At 36.3% G+C, this 16,386-nt stretch overlaps 1 protein-coding gene across 1 annotated transcript in view; it reads left to right on the top strand.

Moving 5' to 3' along the window:
* The window catches only part of fshr.S (follicle stimulating hormone receptor S homeolog), an 84,560-nt gene that overhangs the window by 39,571 nt on the left and 28,603 nt on the right, over positions 1–16,386 (top strand). Inside the window, exon 2 of the mRNA XM_018264768.2 lies at positions 7,462–7,533. Coding sequence (XP_018120257.1) covers positions 7,462–7,533 — 72 coding nt within the window. The remainder of the gene's footprint in view (positions 1–7,461; positions 7,534–16,386) is intronic.

The following is a 16,386-nucleotide window of genomic DNA, read 5'->3' as shown; positions in this document are numbered from 1 at the left end:
ATATGACTTTTAGGTACCCATCCTATTCAAATAAACCTAAACACAAGAGTGCTAGCGAAGTTTCGCTAGGTAGAAATGAATGCTAGCTAAATTCGCTATGAAATGCTTGCACCGTAACATTAGTGAGAATTCACCAGCGTTTGGCTGCTGAGACACAACTTTGCATATTAGTGAATTAGTGTAATGGTAACAAATTTGCGCCCGGCAAAGTGGTGCGGAGTGTGGTGAATCGGTCAGTGGTGAAAATTCGCCCTTTGGTGTATTTGCCCAATGACATGTGTAAGACTTGAATAAGGCAGTAACAATCATTGGGGGTTATAAAGTAAAGTTTAATTAGCATTTGCTAGAAATTAGCAAATATATACCCTGTTAATAAAAAAATATTGTTGGATTAATAGTTTATTTGGACATTATTTGGACATTTAAAGGGATTATGCAATAAAAGATGCAAAAGTTAGAATTACTTGTCACATGTTTAAATCCAAACCATCTGATTGGTTCCTATAGGTAACTGCACCTGGGCAGATTTTGTGTCTTTTAATACCAATAAAGGGGTAAGTTGATGATTTTTGTTGAGACACAAGATTTTAAATATGTTAAAGGGATTCGCTCAACAGAACAAAAAAACCACTCATTAACTTTGGGGGCAAGGTACAATACAATGCACCAGATTCAATTTAGTGAGAAAAAGTTTTCTCATGGTTTGTCACATGAAACTCATGGATGAGATTCAATTCAAGTCAAGTCCCAGTTTCTTCCCCATAGAGTTTTCACGTGATAACCCGCAAGATACGTGTTTCTGAATTGAATTGCATCTCAGATTGAATCCCATCCATGAATTTTCACAAGATAAACCTTTTTCTCATTGAATCTGGCCCAAAACACCTTAGGGCAGATTCACAACAGGCGTAGGCAACAATTCGCTAGCGAACAGGACCGTCGCTAGCGTTCGTACTATATCCCCAGGCGACTTTTCGCTCTAGAGAACGGGCATAGCTCCGCAAATACACTAAGAATTTTACTGAACGTTACCTCTTTTGTCAGAGTTTCCTTCACCACCTCAGACCAGGCGAACTGTTAAAATGAAGCTACACCTTCCTCAATTCCTCAGTCAGTTAAATCATATCCTGCCTGTCGGAAAGGCATTAAAGTTGTGAAAATTCTGCAGACATATCCTTTTTTAAGCGGGATTGCCTGCAAAAATCTTAACTATTAAACTTTTTTGTGTTTAATAGTAGGACATTTGTTTTAGGGTGGGCTCATGTGTAGGGCATTATAGGATCTCTTTTGTCTTTATTCAGGTTCCTTGGACATTTTGTAATAAAAAGTGGCCACTTCAAGCATTTGCACCAACATCTGTAATAAAGACGCCCATACAACTTTAATGTACCCGCCCTATTCAAATTCACCTAAGCGTAAGAGGACTAATGAAGTTTCGGTAGGCAGCAGCAATCGCTAGCTTCACTATTAACTTCACTCTTTGATAAATATACCCCTCTGACTTTAATGATTTTGGACAAAAAAGCCTCCAAGACTAAAAAAGTTGCTAAAACAAAAAGTCACTGCGAGAAAAACCCCCATTGACTTTAATACATTTGGAGTGAGAAAAAATTGTCAAGTGCATAAAATTTGTCGCCCATAAAAAAATGTTCACGCCTATTGACTTCAATACTTTCTGCTAAATCTTTTGCTATTTCGCAAACTTTTGTTAACGATACGCTCCTCACTAATAAAGTATAATAATATTACAATCTTATTATAAAAGAGCCAGGCATAATAAGTTCGCAACTTATAAAATGTATATTTCATTGTCATGTTCCTATTTCATACCATTCATCAGGAAATCCCGCAAAAATGTAAATCAAAATGACTATGTATTTCTGTTATTTTTTTACATTCCCTTGTTCGGTCATGGCTGTTTAACAAATGGTAAAAAAGCACATAGAGATCAGCCGTCGGGAGGGGGGGGGAAGTATGGCACCTATGAAGCTCACACTGGGGCAAATTCACTAAGATGCGAAGTTGCGCCAGGCGCAACTTCGCCGCACTTCGCCGCACTTCGCCGCACTTCGCCAGGCGTAGTTTCGCCAGGGCTCCGCAAATTCACTAAAATCCGAAGTTGCGCACAGGGGTAGCGTAAGGTTGCGAAGTTGCGCTAGCGTTGATTCGCTATATAAAGCGAAGTTACGCTAGCGAAGGCTAATTTGCATACGGCGCGAAATTCAAATTTCAATGGAGGAACACGTATCTGCACTACAAATGCCTAGAAAACCTTCAAATCTGCAAATAAAAAATTTATTTTGCCCTACACATGTGCCCACTGTCTAGGTAAGTTGCCATGAGTCAGGAAATGTAGGGGGGAGGAAGGGGAGCCCCAAAAAATTTTCGATCTTTTTCAGCCTATCAGCCATCATGTAGAAAACACGCCAGCGTTTTTTTGGGACTTAGAAAAAAATGACTTTTTTTTAAACAATCCCTATCTACTCTATTGCGCTTCGCCAGGTCTGAGGTGGCGAAGGAAGTCTAGCGTAAAAGGTAGCGTTTAGTACACTGCGCAAGTTAGTGAATTTGCGTAGTTTCGTCGCTAGCGAAACTTCGCCTGGCGTAAGGTTGCGAAGTAACACTAGCGAAACTACGCCAGCGTTCGTTAGTGAATTTGCGCAGTAGCAAAATGCCAAACGCTAGCGAATTAACGCTAGCGTTCGGCGCTTCGCATCTTAGTGAATTTGCCCCACTGTGAGGTACAAACCAGCAGTAAAGATGATGAAGGAGGAAATAAAAGCTAAGATAATATATATAATGTAATTCAGTCAAAACTAGTGTTCTGTACACTGGAGATGATAAGATAAAGGGGCTCAAATAGAAAATGGATTAAAAACAAGCATTAGAAAACATATCTTTACTTTAATGATAAAAGTGATGAAGAGGATATATATATATCGAAGTTTTGCCAAGTAAAGACACGTTTGTAATTCAAAATTCAATTAGCTGTTGGTGTGGAGAGTGGAAGATATTGTATAAGCACTAGAATTGCTTTTTTTTTTTTGTTGTTTTTTTTTGTGTACAACAAATCAAGGACAATACTTTGCAAAACAGGGGGCGTACCCATGGACTTCTTTTTGGGAAGCTAACAGTAGCAAAAGGGCAACAGGCTGAACACCCCTCCTAAAAATATATATACAGGATCCCTTATCCAGAAATCCGATTCCAGAAAGCTCCGAATTACGGAATGGCTGTCTCCCACAGACTCCATTTTATCCAAATAATCCAAATTTTTAAAAATGATTTCCTTTTTCTCCGTAATAATAAAACAGTAGCTTGTACTTGATCCAAACTAAGATATCATTAATCCTTATTGGAAGCAAAACCAGCCTTTTGGGTTTATTTAATGTTTAAATTAATTTCTAGTAGACTTAAGGCATGAAGTCCCAAATTACAGAAAGATCCGTTATCCAGAAAATCCCAGGTCCCGAGCATTCTTGATAACATGTCCCTTACTGTATTAACTTTATTTCTAAAGCATTGTTTTTGTTCTACAAAATGTATTAAAGTTATAAAATTACATTTAGAGGCAAACCTATATGCATATCCATATTTTCATCCATGGTTCCTTTTGCATTTCATAGAAATATTAAGATAAAGAATTAGAATAATATCCCTCTAGTGAACAATTAATTTGCTCCTCTAGAGCAATAAGAGAAATGATGAAATGTGCATAAAAATAGGCTATTTATGTGTAAGGCAATAAGTCCTGAGAGTGGTATGTAGTATGGTCTTTAAATATATATAAATATATATAATATAAATAAATATTTATAAATAGTGATGGGTGAATTTATTTGGCAGGCACGAATCCGCTGTGAATTTGCGTGTTTCGCCACCGGAGTATACACCAGCGTCAAAGTTTTTTCAACTCCGGCGATGGTTACAATTTTCTCACCGGCGTTGAAATCGCCCTTTTTACTAATTTTCCACCAGTTTTCGCGAATTTCACGGGAAATTCATGGTGAAACGAAATTGGACAAATCACTATTTATAAATGAATATTATATAATTTTAAAGTAGCTTTTGTCTGACTTACAACACTGACACAAACAAAAACTGTGTACATCCTGTTTTTAGAAGTTCTCAACTAACCGATTTTAAAGGGAATTCCAACAGATTACTCCTAACCCATGTGAGGTATAAAAGTGGGAATATACTGTAGGCTGGTCTAAGTAGTGACATTGGTAACATCTCAAGGAATTTTCTATGGTGGACCTTACTGAAAAATATTGGCTCGTGTTTGGAATAAATAAGCAACTCTTCCTCGATTTATCTTCAGTTATCAGGCAGGCAGGGTAAAAAAAAATTTCAGGCAAGGATTCCCTCAAGCCATGGATGTGACTCCCAATAAGGCAACAAACAAGTATCAACAGAACCCTTTGGAATCCAAGTATCAAACAAAAGTTTCTTTGTGACAGAATTTTTTCTGCAAATAACACTACTCAGATTTTGCTTAAATTTGCTACAGATTGAGAGAAAATCACTATAGCAAAAGACCCCTCACAATTAGAGGCCTATTTCTTAAGCCTCTCAAATGTCTGGTCGAGTTTTTAAGGGGAAACAATCAGAATGTGAAAAATACTCCAGCTAAAACCTGTTGAAATCATGTAAAATTTAATGGCAGATGTCTCTCTTACGATTGGAAGATGTTTTTTTGTCTTCATAGTCTTCAAGGGTTCCGACTGTTTGACACTGGTTTTCATTCAAAACCTCGAAAAACTTGAGTTTTTCGGGTGACAATCGCATGATACAAATTATTGAGACTTTTCCCGCATGTGCTTTTTTGTTTTCTGATTTTTTTTTTAGTAAATTAAGAGCATTCATCGTTGGGAGTTTAGTTGGATTTTTTATAATAAAAGTGAGAATTTTTTTTAATAATGCCCTAAAAATCACATTTAGTTGGCTTTAGTTTTTTTTAAACAGAACTTATACATCTTCCTATAAGTGCTTAAGGGCTGAACTACACAGTGTGCGTTCTTCAGATCTGACGCAATAAGAGAAAGCGTAGTCAGCACGTTGGATGCTCCAAATATAATGTAAGTAATACAAATATTGCATCTACAAACTGCGTGCAAACCGCGTGCATCCGACAGAACATGGAGGATACATGCCTTTCATACAATGGTAGACCTTTCCTTTATTGTAGATGTTATAAGTTGCAAGAAGCTTTAGCTTCTAGTGGAATCTTTATACAGCTACGTGAAACAATGTTGGCAATTCATGCATTTAAAGTCCATCTGTATTTGAGATTTAACAACATTCATCATATTAAACAAATAACAAATGAACCGTGCATTTCTATTTTTATGCAGACTTACACTTACACACAAGGGGCAGATTTATCAAAGGTCGAATTTCAAAGTTACAGTATGTGAATTTTTTTAACTAAAAAATTTGTATGTACTCACAACTCGAATGTGAGGTTATTTATGAAAAAACTTGAACATTAAGGGGCAAATTTATCAATAGTTGAATTGAAAATTAGAATTTTTAAATTCGAATTTCAAGTTTATGGGAGTTGATGGGAGTTTTTAAAAACGCCCATAAACTCGAAATTCGACCCTTGATGAATATGCCCCCTAATATTCCATTGAATACAAAAGACCCAAAAATTCAAAAAGTTTTCCTCCGAAAAAAAAACCTTTAATGTCAGGAAGGCAATTAATATCTTTAACTGGTTCAATGGACCTCTGCCATTGGCTTGTAAATGAACTTGGCAGATTTAGTTGGCGAATATTCGAATCAGAACTGTTTCCAAGGTCGATAAATATCACAATCTAATTCAAATTTGAGTTGGTGAATTAAAATTGGTATTTGTGAGTCACTATTTTTGTGTCTCCTCAAAGGCGGTGACACAAAAATGATGTCATCACAAGCCAACAACATCAAAGTAATGTCAATACATCAACTGCAAACAGGGAAATTGTTTAGGTGAAGTTTACCGAGCTCTTAAAGGCTTGCATTTAAACCTGCTCCAAAAGAATGCATGTAACCTCTTGTGTATGTCCAAGAGAAGTAGGAGGCTTAACCTAAAGGAAAAAAAGGGGGGGGTGCTATAAGTGAAAAGCAAAAAAAAGAAAGGACGGGCACCATACATTTATTGCATGCAAAATTTATGAAGCACTGGACAACAAAAGTTAAGATTCAATTCAGTGAGAAAAATATTTCCCATGGTTTATCATATCATGAATGAGATTCAATATGGAGAATTGGAGAAAAGTTGTTTCTCCTTGAATTGAATCTTGTCTATGAGTTTTCATGTGATAAACATAAGATAACTTGAATCTGGTCATGTGCCAATGCATTATACTGTTTTGAGTTGAAAATTTGTTTTTTGGGTTGATTAAAAATGTCTGTGAAAACCCTACTATTCTTACCCATCTGCTTTGCTTCCCATCATGCTTTGCTTGTGTGATTCCAGGGTTGTGATTGACTTCACTGTGCTGCTGGCAGGGAAACACCCACACCATTTGAAACAGGAAAATATCTGCAGATCTAAAGGGAGCTCCAATAAAGGAGAACTTTTTTAAAGATAATATAAATTTTTAGCCCAAAGTTAAACCATCACCATACAGTATATTCATTATTGCCTACAAGATTGGAGGGGGTTTTTTTAGCTATGCAATGTGTTTTCTTTTTTTTTGTGAAAAGAAATCGCATCCTCAGCTAGGAGGTGAATGGGTGGCCAGATCAATGATACTGTCTAAAAAACATTCTTTTCATTATCTTGACCACCACTAATTATATGAAATTGTTTGTTCAATGAACAAACATTAAAACTCCCTTTTCAGCGAGCAGTATATTTGTACAAGAGCAGCAACAATATAGAGATAATGGGCCCCATAAAATACCTTTCATGTTGTTGCATGTCTGCATTTAAAAAATAAGCTCACTGAAATCAAACATCCATGTGTCATTGTGGCACAGGACCATGATCCATCTGGGTGTCATCCTCTAAAACAGGCAAAGTGGAAAAAGGAACCAGCCCTACATACAAATGGAACATTGCTCATTTTCAGCCATTATTGATGCAGGTTTGGGTATATAAAAGCTAAGAGACTTTCTTTCACTTTCCACTGAATACCAATTTCTTTGCTATTTTACAAGGGTACTGCTTGGATGAAAGCTTAGACTGATGAAAAATAAGATCAGCCAAATGAGTAGGGGTTGATGAAATGCAGGATAAATTCAAGTGTTGCCTGAAACCACCACAATCTGCTTCACCTAAGGGAATACAGCTCTCAGGCCTTAAAAGAAGAATAAATTATCTGCCAAATAAAAATAAATGTAATGGTTTAAATGTAATGGTATAGTAAATACGTATACAATAACTTGTGTATGTTGATTTTTTTTTTCTTGTGCATTTTTATGAATGTTTTCCACTGTATTTGATGCATCTGTACATTTTATTTGCAGGAGATTTATGCTTACAAAAATCACGAATATACCGAATGGGGCTTTTGCCGGATTGCAAGACCTTGAGAAAATGTATGTATTACGTGCATAGATTTGTATGATATGAAATAAATGCAGTTTTGGGAAGCAAAGTAGAAGAAAATACGTGTGAATGTTAAATGCAGTTCCAAGTAAAAACAAGAATACATAGTATGTCCCCACTTACTTTAAGAATTTGATTTTCCAAATATTGATTCAAAATGTTTGACTTCAAAAAAGCTGAAAGTATTAGTTTGATTTAATAATTTCTGGTAAAGATTATTTGAATAGTTCCTACTGGTACAGTATTTACAGTTATTTACTAAAATCTGAAAATGTTCTTATTATTTTATTAAAACTACTTTGACCAAACTCCCATCCACATGTTTACCTTATTTATCAATAAATTAACTCGAAAAAATCTGGTGCAGGAAAAAATTTGATAAAATCATGAAAATATCCTAATCGTGCAATTTTTTTCAGATTTGACACAAAAAAACTCAGATTATTGCCCAAAAACCACAAATTATTTGGCTTGTTGTACGAAACCCAAATACAGGTATAGTATCCCTTACCTGGAAACCCGATATCCAGAAAGCTCCGAATTATTTAATGGCTGTCTCCCATAGACTCCATTTTATCCAAATAATCCAAATTTTCAAAAATGATTTCCTTTTTCTCTGTAATAATAAAACAATAGCTTGTACTTGATCCCAACTAAGATATAATTAATCCTTATTGGAGGCAAAACCAGCCTATTGGGTTTATTTAATGTTTAAATGAATTTCTTGTAGACTTAAGCTATGAAGACCCAAATTACAGAAAGATCCGTTATCCGGAAAACCCCAGGTCCCGAGCATTCTGGATAACAGGTCCCATACCTGTATTCCAATTGTAAAAGGAACATATGCCATTGACTTTTACATGACCTTGGCAGGTTTGAGACTTTTAGCAGCCTCTGTGTTTGATAAATCTCGAAAAATTTGAGGTTGTTTTTCTACAAAAAATGTGTTTTCCCTTTTAAATGTCCAACCAGGAAAATTCGGACTTAATAAATAACCCCCTAAATGTGCTGTATAGCAAATAATGATATACAGTACAATATAGGGTTTCCTGGTTTATAAAGGTATATTATCTGTACTGGAATGATTGGACTGGCAAGTTGAAAATAGGCTGACATATCAGCCAACACAGGAGGCTTAAATATTTTTTTGGGGGGGCACTAGGTGACTGTAATCTCTAAAGGGATTATTTACTAAACTCCTAATGCAAAAATCATGAACACTTTGTGATTTTTTAATATAAAATCAGACTTTTAAAAAAATCACGAATTTTTCAGAATTTATTAAACCCCGAGGATGGAAAATCTTTATCTTAAAATCCAGCATCTCAGACCTATCGGGGTTGCATATAAGTCAATGGGAGAAGTCCCAATGATTTTTTGAGGTGCGCTGGGTTTCAGACAATCCCCCGAATTTTTCTTCATTTTTTGGTGAAAATTATGAGAGAATCGGATGAAAAAGTCCAAAAAATCCGTGGAAATCTGATTTTTTTTTTTCCCGCAAAGCAATTTTCTTTACAATGTAATAATAAATCAGAGTAAAAAAACAGAGTGTATTTGATGAGAGTTTGTAGCAGAAAATATTGAGATAAATTCTGACTTTGATAAATAACTCTGTAAGTGTTGGGGGGCTAAAGAGAGGAAAGCAGAAAAAAAGATATGTAATTGATTTTATCAAAAATACAAAGACTAAGATGTTTGTAAACTGATTTCTTGGAGAAAAGAAAGGTAGGGCCGGGGTTTTGACAGTAATGAGTTAATGCGAAACTTTTTCATTTTTATTTTTAGCTGCGGCCACTTGCAAGTGATTTTACAATTATTCACAGAACAGGGAAGTGCTGGGGGATTTGAAAATGGGCTTTGATCAATAAAAATATAGCCCGTATGCTGAAATTTTAATTGGTGTTTTCCTTTACCCTACAATTTCTTCATAATATAATTTCATGGTGCTGTAAACAAATGCTTGAATTCTAAATTGCATAAGGATAAAGTCTGAATGATACTGTACAAATTCTACATTTATCTCCTGTCTCTAATGATGCTGAAAAAATAGAAACACATTTCCATTTAGCATATAAAAACTAAGAACTAATACAAGGGATTTATTTTAGAGAGAATTACACCAATGTTCCTGCTTTTAAATTGTCTTTTATCCTGTATTTATAATGATTCAGGATTTTGTTCACTAAATAAATCTTGGAAAATGTAATGTAATTTTATAACTGGGTCCAACATTTTAAAAGGGTTTAAAGGTACAGGACCATCAGCGTAGGTGTATATATTGCTAGGAAATTAATGTTTTCAACGAATGTAAATAGAATGCAATAGATGGTCTTAAGTTTGCAACTTGTCCAGCTACACATAGTAACCAGTCAGCAGGAGTTTTTTATTATATTACCACAACAGTATCTACAGGGACTACATGCAAGGTGGGGTACAAAGTGCAAAAGTGCAAAACATGGGCTTAATCCACAGTGTTCTTGCACCTTGCACCTTAACCTGCATGCTAGTTAAGTTGCTTTGAGTCTCTGTGCTCCAAAATTAAGAGTGGACCCTATGTTTCCTGATGAATACAGTGTTGCCTGCACTGTATTTACAAGGAACAGGTTGGAGGGAGGCATGTAGGCCTCCTCTCTCACCCCATTCACCTGTAAGCCTCCCCTCTCACACCACACACCTGTTCCCTAACTTTGTGAACATTAGTGGGCATCTGCCCAATGGCAGACAGTATGGACTAGTGATGAGTGAAACTGTGAAAAATTGTCGAAATGATTTGAAGTCAATAGGAGTCAACATTTTTTATACTCATGACAATTTTTTACTAACAACTTTTTAGACACGTTTAAATTCTATGAGTGAAACCTATTACTGCATGTCCATTCATAAACAAGCTACAGACTTTTCCCTAAGTCTTATCCCATACATGGAAATGAGTAACTACTACTACTGTGAAGGGGATAGAATAGCATTCTCACCCCTAAGAAGACAATGAAATGTATTTCTGGACAGTAAGATAATATCTTCCTATATGACAAAGGGTTATTACAGCAGCACCCCCAGATAGGACATTCATCATAATAAACAGATACAGTTTTGATTTAAGTCATGGAGGAGCTACCTATAAATACATCACTCCTGCTAACTGAATCACTGGCCTATCTAAATTTAAATCTCTGCTTGTCTATCAGGGTGAGCTTGAAACTAGAATTTACACCATCCCATCACTTTCCTGCATATTGCATCAACATAAATCAACTATAGTAATCCTCCAACTACTTCCAGTTATGATTTCCATAAATCTGTCGGGGCAAGGAAATTTGATGCATGTGGCTCCTGAGCAGACAACTACAACATTGGCTTCAGCATTTCAGTTGAAATCCAAATTTTGTATAGATGTGAGTAGTTTGGCATGGTTCCACACTGTTGTAAGAAAAAGTGCGAGAACCTTATGCTTTTATTGTTTTTATTGTATTCGATGAGCATCCAGTGATGGCAATCCATACAGAGATCTCTTTGTTTGGTGAGGTTAGGTTGTGTGGTGAGGCTATAATAAGTGAGGCTTTGAGAGATTTGACTAGCAAAGTGGTAAACAAATTCTAGTTACATAGTTAGATCGGGTTGAAAAAAGACCAAAGTCCATCCAGTTCAACCCCTTCAAATGAAACCCATTCTCAATATATACACACACTGACCCCTCCATACACACACACAAGCTATATCCTATATACTCATTCACTAACTATAGATTTTAGTATCACAATAGCCTTGGATATTCTGCTTCCCCACAAAATCATCCAATCAGCCATCATTAACATAATCAGCCATCATAACAGTATCCGGTAGTGCATTCCCCAACTTCACTGTCTTCACTGTGAAGAACAACCTACATGGCTTCAAATGAAAGTTCTTTTCTTCTAGTCTGAAGGGGTGGCCTCTGGTATGGTGCTATTTGTCTATAATGTCCTCTAATGTACTTGTAACATGTAATTATGTCCCCTCTCAGGCTTCTTTTTTCAGAGAAAACAACCCCAACCTTGACAGTCTACCCTCATAATTTAAGTCTTCCCTCCCTCTAACCAATTTAGTTGCACTTAGTCTCTGCACTCTCTCCAGCTCATTTATATCCCTCTTAAGGACCGGAGTCCAAAACTGCACTGCATACTCTAGATGAGGCCTCACCAGGGACCTATAAAGAGGCAGAATTATGTTTTCATCCCTTGAGTTAATGCCCTTTTTATGCAAGACAGAACTTTATTTGCTTTAGTAGCCACAGAATGACACTGCCCAGAATTAGACAACGTGTTATCTACAAAAAAGATCCTTCTCATTTAAGGAAACTCCCAACACACTGCCATTTAGTGTATAACTTGCATTTATATTATTTTTGCCAAAGTGCATAACCTTGCATTTATCAACATCGAACCTCATTTTCCAGTTTGCTGCCCAGTTTTCCAACTTAGACAAATCACTCTGCAAAGTGGCAACATCCTGCATGGAACCTATAGTTCTGCACAATTTAGTATCATCTAAAAATAGAAACAGTACTTTCAATACCCACCTCCAGGTCATTAATAAACAAGTTGAAAAGCAAGGGACCTAGTACAGAGCCCTGCGGTACTCCACTAACAGCACTGGTCCAATTAGAAAATGTTCCATTTACCACCACTCTTTGTTGTCTATCTTTTAGCCAGTTCTCTATCCAGGTACAAATACTATGTTCCAGACCAACGTTCCTTAATTTAACCAGTAACCTTTTGTGTGACACTGTATCAAATGCTTTAGCAAAGTCTAAGTAAATCACATCCACTGCCATCCCAGAATCGAGGTCTCTACTTACCTTCTCATAAAAAAAAATGAAGTTAGTCTGGCAAGATCTATTACGCATAAAACCATGCTGGCACACACTCATAGTATTATGATTTGCTATGAAGTCCAGTATCTTATCCTTTATTAACCCTTCGAAAAACGTTACTACCACTGACGTCAGACTAACTGGCCTATAGTTTTGAGGCTGAGAATGGGATCCTTTTTTGAATAGAGGCACCACATTAGCAATTCGCCAGTCTCTCGGCACTATGCCAGATCTCAATGAATCATGAAAAATTAAGTAAAGAGGTTTGGAAATCACAGAGCTAAGCTCACTAATTACCCTGGGATGAACACCATCTGTCCTGAGTTTCTCTCACACTCCAGCTACATATGGGTTTACTATATTCTGCCTACTACATATGTCTCATTTCAGAACATCTCACATTCATTCATGCAACTCTCACAAGTAGCACCTGTTTCTAAGAGTTGCATGATACCATGGTAATCCTATCACAGTAACCCCACAGAAGTGCTCTTGTGTGTATAGTGAGTGAGCAGGTTATAGAAGAATTTTGTACATTCTACATGTTTTGGGCTGAAGTTTCTTCATCCTGAATTATAGTTGCTCTTAAACTTCATACAGAATAACTGGCCTTCTAGTTTGTCAGTAGCTTTTCATTAACAACTACCACATATGGTCAGTATTATGTGTACATTTGAAATAATGCGGTCAAGTGACCTTCTGTTTATAGTTTTACCATCCTTAAACTTCTTAATATGGGTTAGGGTAATTGATGTTGGCATTGAAGAGATTAATATCGTCCTCGGCCTAATCAAGAACTTCTTTGTGTAACATTGTCTTTTTTTCATAACACAGACCCCCAAATATATTTGAGTTGATTCAGTCATATGGATAAAGTTTAAAAGTACAGGTACTGACACATCAGTAAATTTATTCCACGAAGATTTGTGTTACTGCTTCAAGCAATGGATTCATCATTAAAAGAGCAAAATGAAATATTTCTCCCCTTTTTTTTTTTATTTCAAACTCCACACAAAGAGCCCTTTTCCTCTGCGAATACATTTTTTTTGGACCATCTGCAGTTCAGTTTTGTTTTCTCTTTTTTATCAAGACAACACAGATCTGTGGGAGAGACCTTGAAAATCCTTCGTTATTGAGACACAAAAAAATGACTATGGGCGTGTTCTTTCAGTCAGAATTTTCATGACAATAATACACAAATCAGCTACAAGCACCTGTTTGTTTAGTTTAAAGGCAGTGCCGATGGAATGTATCCATATCATTTATTCATGGTATGATTTCCTAGAATGAATTTTACAACACAGTCACGATATCTAGAGTAAGTATTTATTCTTTTATAGGCATTTTTACCTCAGGCCAGTCTGTGCATCTTTATGATGAACGCATAAATATTAGAAAAGCGACTCCTACAAGAGTATGTGATCAGATTGTAGAAATACAAGCCAGGCTTAAGGATATTCTTTCATAGGCATAAGGAAGTGAAGACACATCATGAACAGAAAATTAATGAAATAGAGGAGTAATTGTCAGCTGTAGTAATGGTGGGCACACATGGAAGCATCTATTTGGAAGTCAAGTCCAATATCTGAATTATCTAAATAGAAGTAACCTTTACAGGGTGGCCAGTTTGACCACTGAGATGGTAAAATAATCTATGTTCTATTATCAGGGGTGAAGTTCCACTAATGGACTACAGTGGGCTCTGGGCAGTGTGGTGGGTCAATGAACAATACAGAGATATGATTTTCAGTTTTTCAAGAAAAGGCATAATTAATTAAACCTCGATATTCGATTGGCGAATTAAAATTCTTCGACTTCGAATATTGAAGTCGAAGGATTTTGCGCAATTCGTTCGATCGAACGATCAAAGGAATAATCGTTCGAATCGAAGGATTTTAATCCATCGATCTAAGGATTATCCTTCGATCAGAAAAAACTTGGAAAGGCTAACATTGACTTCGGTAGCTTTTAGGTGGCGAACTAGGGGGTCGAAGTTTTTTCAGTACCCAGTACTTCGACTATTGAATGGTCTCGAACGATTTTTAGTTTGAATCGTTCGATTCGAAGTCGAAGGTCGTAGTCGAAGGTCGAAGTAGCCAATTCGATGGTCGAAGTAGCCAAAAAAAAAACATTCGAAAATCAAACTATTTTTCCTCTATTCCTTCACTCGAACTTAGTGAATGGGCCCCCTAATATTTTGCCACAATTCCTAATACAGGGGTTCCCAACCTATTTTACCCATGAGCAATATTCAAATGTAAATAGAGTTGGGGAGCAGAAAAAACTTCCTTTAACCTCAAAAACCCATGGATCATTTGTCTTGGACAAATAAACTGTTCTATTTTTGTTTTAAGAACCTCCTGGTGCCTTTGTATTTGTTTTTCATGCACAGTAGCAGATGGGAGTTGTAGTTGCACTTCACCATACCGTCATGTCTTCCATATAGCAAAGGCCCATCCTGGGGTGTCTAATGTAACACATGCTCTATGACTATAGCTGGACATGAACCCTTTTGTGCTTAAATAGCCCTAAAACCTGTTACAATATCTACATACTGTATCTATTTTTACCATGTATAATGTTTAAGGTGGAGCATTATTGATATTGTGCCTTATATTGTTTAGCACTAACCATCTTGACCTTTTCATGGTCTGATACTGCTCACTCAAATTGATTGTCATCTGATTCAGTCATGCAAAAATTACATTGCCCCAATAAAAGTTACAATTGCTGTTACAGTATACACATATTTGTGGTCAATAGTACAGCCGAGCCTTTGTACAGTATATCACCAGAATATCTATAGTTTTTAGGTTCAGGGGTAACAAAACGTAACATAGTTGAGTCACTCTCCTAAAGTTCCAGGGAAAACCAAAGCAGAAAAAAAAACCTATTTGTAACCCAATGTATCGCCATATGGAATCCAGTTGGACCCACTGTGTCACAATAACAGTTTTCTATACAAAGTCTCCGATATTAAGAAGAACTTATTAGAAGTACAGGACAAAAAAATTATTATTCCTATATTATTCATCATCTGTTCTTATAGGTTTTAGCAATTACTGTTATTATTTTCTTGTCGTCTGGTTTTACATTTCACTAATCACAGTTCCGAGAGGCTCCCTATTTATTTATCTTTCTGCAAATTAATGGCTACTATTTAGAGACATGTACTTTGTCCAAATTGTTTGTGTTGCAATATTGGTACTTAAACGAGTTATATTTTTAAATGCACATTTAATATTCAGTAGAGATTACTTGTTTTACCGCTTTTCTTATTAATGGATATTCAACTGTGGTACATGCTGAAAATGGAAATTGCTGCTTTTGAACAGAGATAAATTAACCCTCTTATGAGATGCTTATTATTCTTATGAAACTTTCAGCAGATGTCTCTTTTGGTCAGAAACAGATACACACAGATACATAGTAGTTATCAAGTACCATGTAAGAACCATGTAGGATAATAATAGTAGATTAATTTAAAAGAAACATGCTTTCCAACACTGGGCAAGATTCAATTACTGTATATATAAGGAAAGTTTTCTCCTAATTCAATTCCAGATTTTCCCATCGAGCCAGATAAAATTTAATGAGAAAAAACGTATCTCACTAGGGTCGAACTGGGCTGGCAGGATACCAGAAAAAAACCTGGTGGGCTCCAGACATCATGGGCCTTGTTGACCAATGCCCACTTCCCCTCAATTCTGGAAACCCTTCCCCACCTCCATTACAGCAACAGAGGAAGAAGGTAAAAGAGATGTCATGATGGGGGAAGGTTGCCAGGGGGACACGTGGGAGGGGAGGCTTTGGGAAGGGGGCCCTTGACATCCCAGTCCAATGCTGTATCCTGCTGTTTATCATGAAAACTCTATTGAAGTCTATGGGTAAAAAAACTGGAACTGAATTAGAAGAAAGTTTTTTATTATTTTTTTTTTGTTATGGGAAATGGTTCAATTCAGTGTGAAAAAGGTTTATCACATTTGAGATGTAA

This window comes from Xenopus laevis, chromosome 5S (genome assembly GCF_017654675.1).
Source record: "Xenopus laevis strain J_2021 chromosome 5S, Xenopus_laevis_v10.1, whole genome shotgun sequence".
NCBI lineage: Eukaryota > Metazoa > Chordata > Amphibia > Anura > Pipidae > Xenopus > Xenopus laevis.
This window is presented reverse-complemented; position numbering and strand designations above follow the sequence as displayed.